At 51.1% G+C, this 1,408-nt stretch overlaps 1 protein-coding gene across 1 annotated transcript; it reads left to right on the top strand.

Annotated features, from left to right (window-relative positions):
• Positions 1–1,026: 1,026 nt before the first annotated feature.
• H310_13707 (hypothetical protein) lies at positions 1,027–1,401 on the top strand (the record flags this gene model as incomplete). The annotated part of the gene is made up of 1 exon (XM_008881334.1): positions 1,027–1,401. One exon carries the CDS (start codon positions 1,027–1,029, stop codon positions 1,399–1,401), a length of 375 nt encoding a protein of 124 aa, XP_008879556.1.
• Between the last annotated feature and the right edge of the window lie 7 nt (positions 1,402–1,408).

Genomic DNA, 1,408 nt, shown 5'->3' with positions numbered 1-1,408 from the left:
GGTGACGAGATAAGACCGAACTTCAGCTGCACAGGCAACAACAATGTCAGGCAGGATGGGTTGGGCATCGTTGTCGCGGACAGCATCGCGGGGAGCAACACAAGTAACTCGCGGGGTAGCCTGGATGGCAGCATCGCGGAAGCCGGCACGAGGGGAAGCGGCGGGCATAACAGCACAGAAAATTCGAGTTAAGATTTGGGCTGCAAACGAGGCAGGCGGTATGACCCAAGGTAACAATTATACTTCTGAATTTGCCTCCTGGTGCACTTGTGCAACCGTGTCAACTGAAATTTTTCTTTGCTGCTATGCCTCGGCAGCACCGCGGAAGACAACACGAGAGGAAGCAGTAGGCATAGCAGCAAAGAGTAGTTTCAGTTGACACGGTTGCACAAGTGTACCAGAAAGCAAATTCGGCAGTATAAGTGTTAGCCTGGATTATTCCATAGATTGACTACGTGATCTACTAGTCCCATCGCATTCGCTGGGAGATCCGAATGTGGTCGGTAGTCATCGGCTAGAGCGTTGCCCAGGGTTTGGGTCTCCACGATGGCAAAGTAATGTTGAGACAATAGAAACACCTGCGAAGTTGAGTTGAACACAAGGACGCTTTGAAGAAATTCAACGCCGACAGTTTGCTAAAGTAGACGAGCCAGGTTGGCAAGTTACCTGCAGTCAAGTCGACCCCGCCAAGATAGCCAATGACCCCCGAAAACTGGTCGTTCAAACGATGTCTGAGAACACGCAGGCGCATAGGTAGAATGTGTTGAGAATGTTGATCGTTGATCAATAATCTGCATGTTCATATAGGAGCTACTACAGCCATTCATATCCACAAAGGTCGGAGGTTTATAACGAACAGTAATTCACTCTTGAATCTACTCCACTGGCCTTGCAGCCATCAGCTCGCTCTTCCTCGCTTCAATAGGTTATGAGCCCAAGTGACATGAGCGACGACACAAGACGTCAACACGTCGGATGTTAACAGAAGACAACTGGAACTCCTGGCGTACCGCGGTCAAGGGACGCATGTTGAGCAAGAAGTTCAAAGCCGTGTATGATGCCGGAGTTCGACTCGCAGCAAGGCAAGACCTCGAAACCGCCAACAATGACCTCGAGCAAGCTACAAGCGCGCGATACATGCGGGATTCACCTACGCATACGGAAAAACAGGACGGGTACGCGCTCGGGATACTGATCACCTGTTGCTCCGAATCGCAACAGCAGTATGTCGCCGACAAGGACACCTACGTGGATCCATGGTGTGCGCTGGTCGAACACCATGAGCCAAAGGCACGCGTCGACCGGCTCGCCACCCTATCCGAATACTTTCAACATGAAGTGGAACACCAAACAAGAGAGTTTACCGCAGTTCGTGGAACGATACGAGATCGTTCTTCGTAAGCTTCGC

Source organism: Aphanomyces invadans, assembly GCF_000520115.1.
Source record: "Aphanomyces invadans strain NJM9701 unplaced genomic scaffold supercont1.55, whole genome shotgun sequence".
Classification (NCBI taxonomy): Eukaryota; Oomycota; class Saprolegniomycetes; order Saprolegniales; family Verrucalvaceae; genus Aphanomyces; species Aphanomyces invadans.
This window is presented reverse-complemented; position numbering and strand designations above follow the sequence as displayed.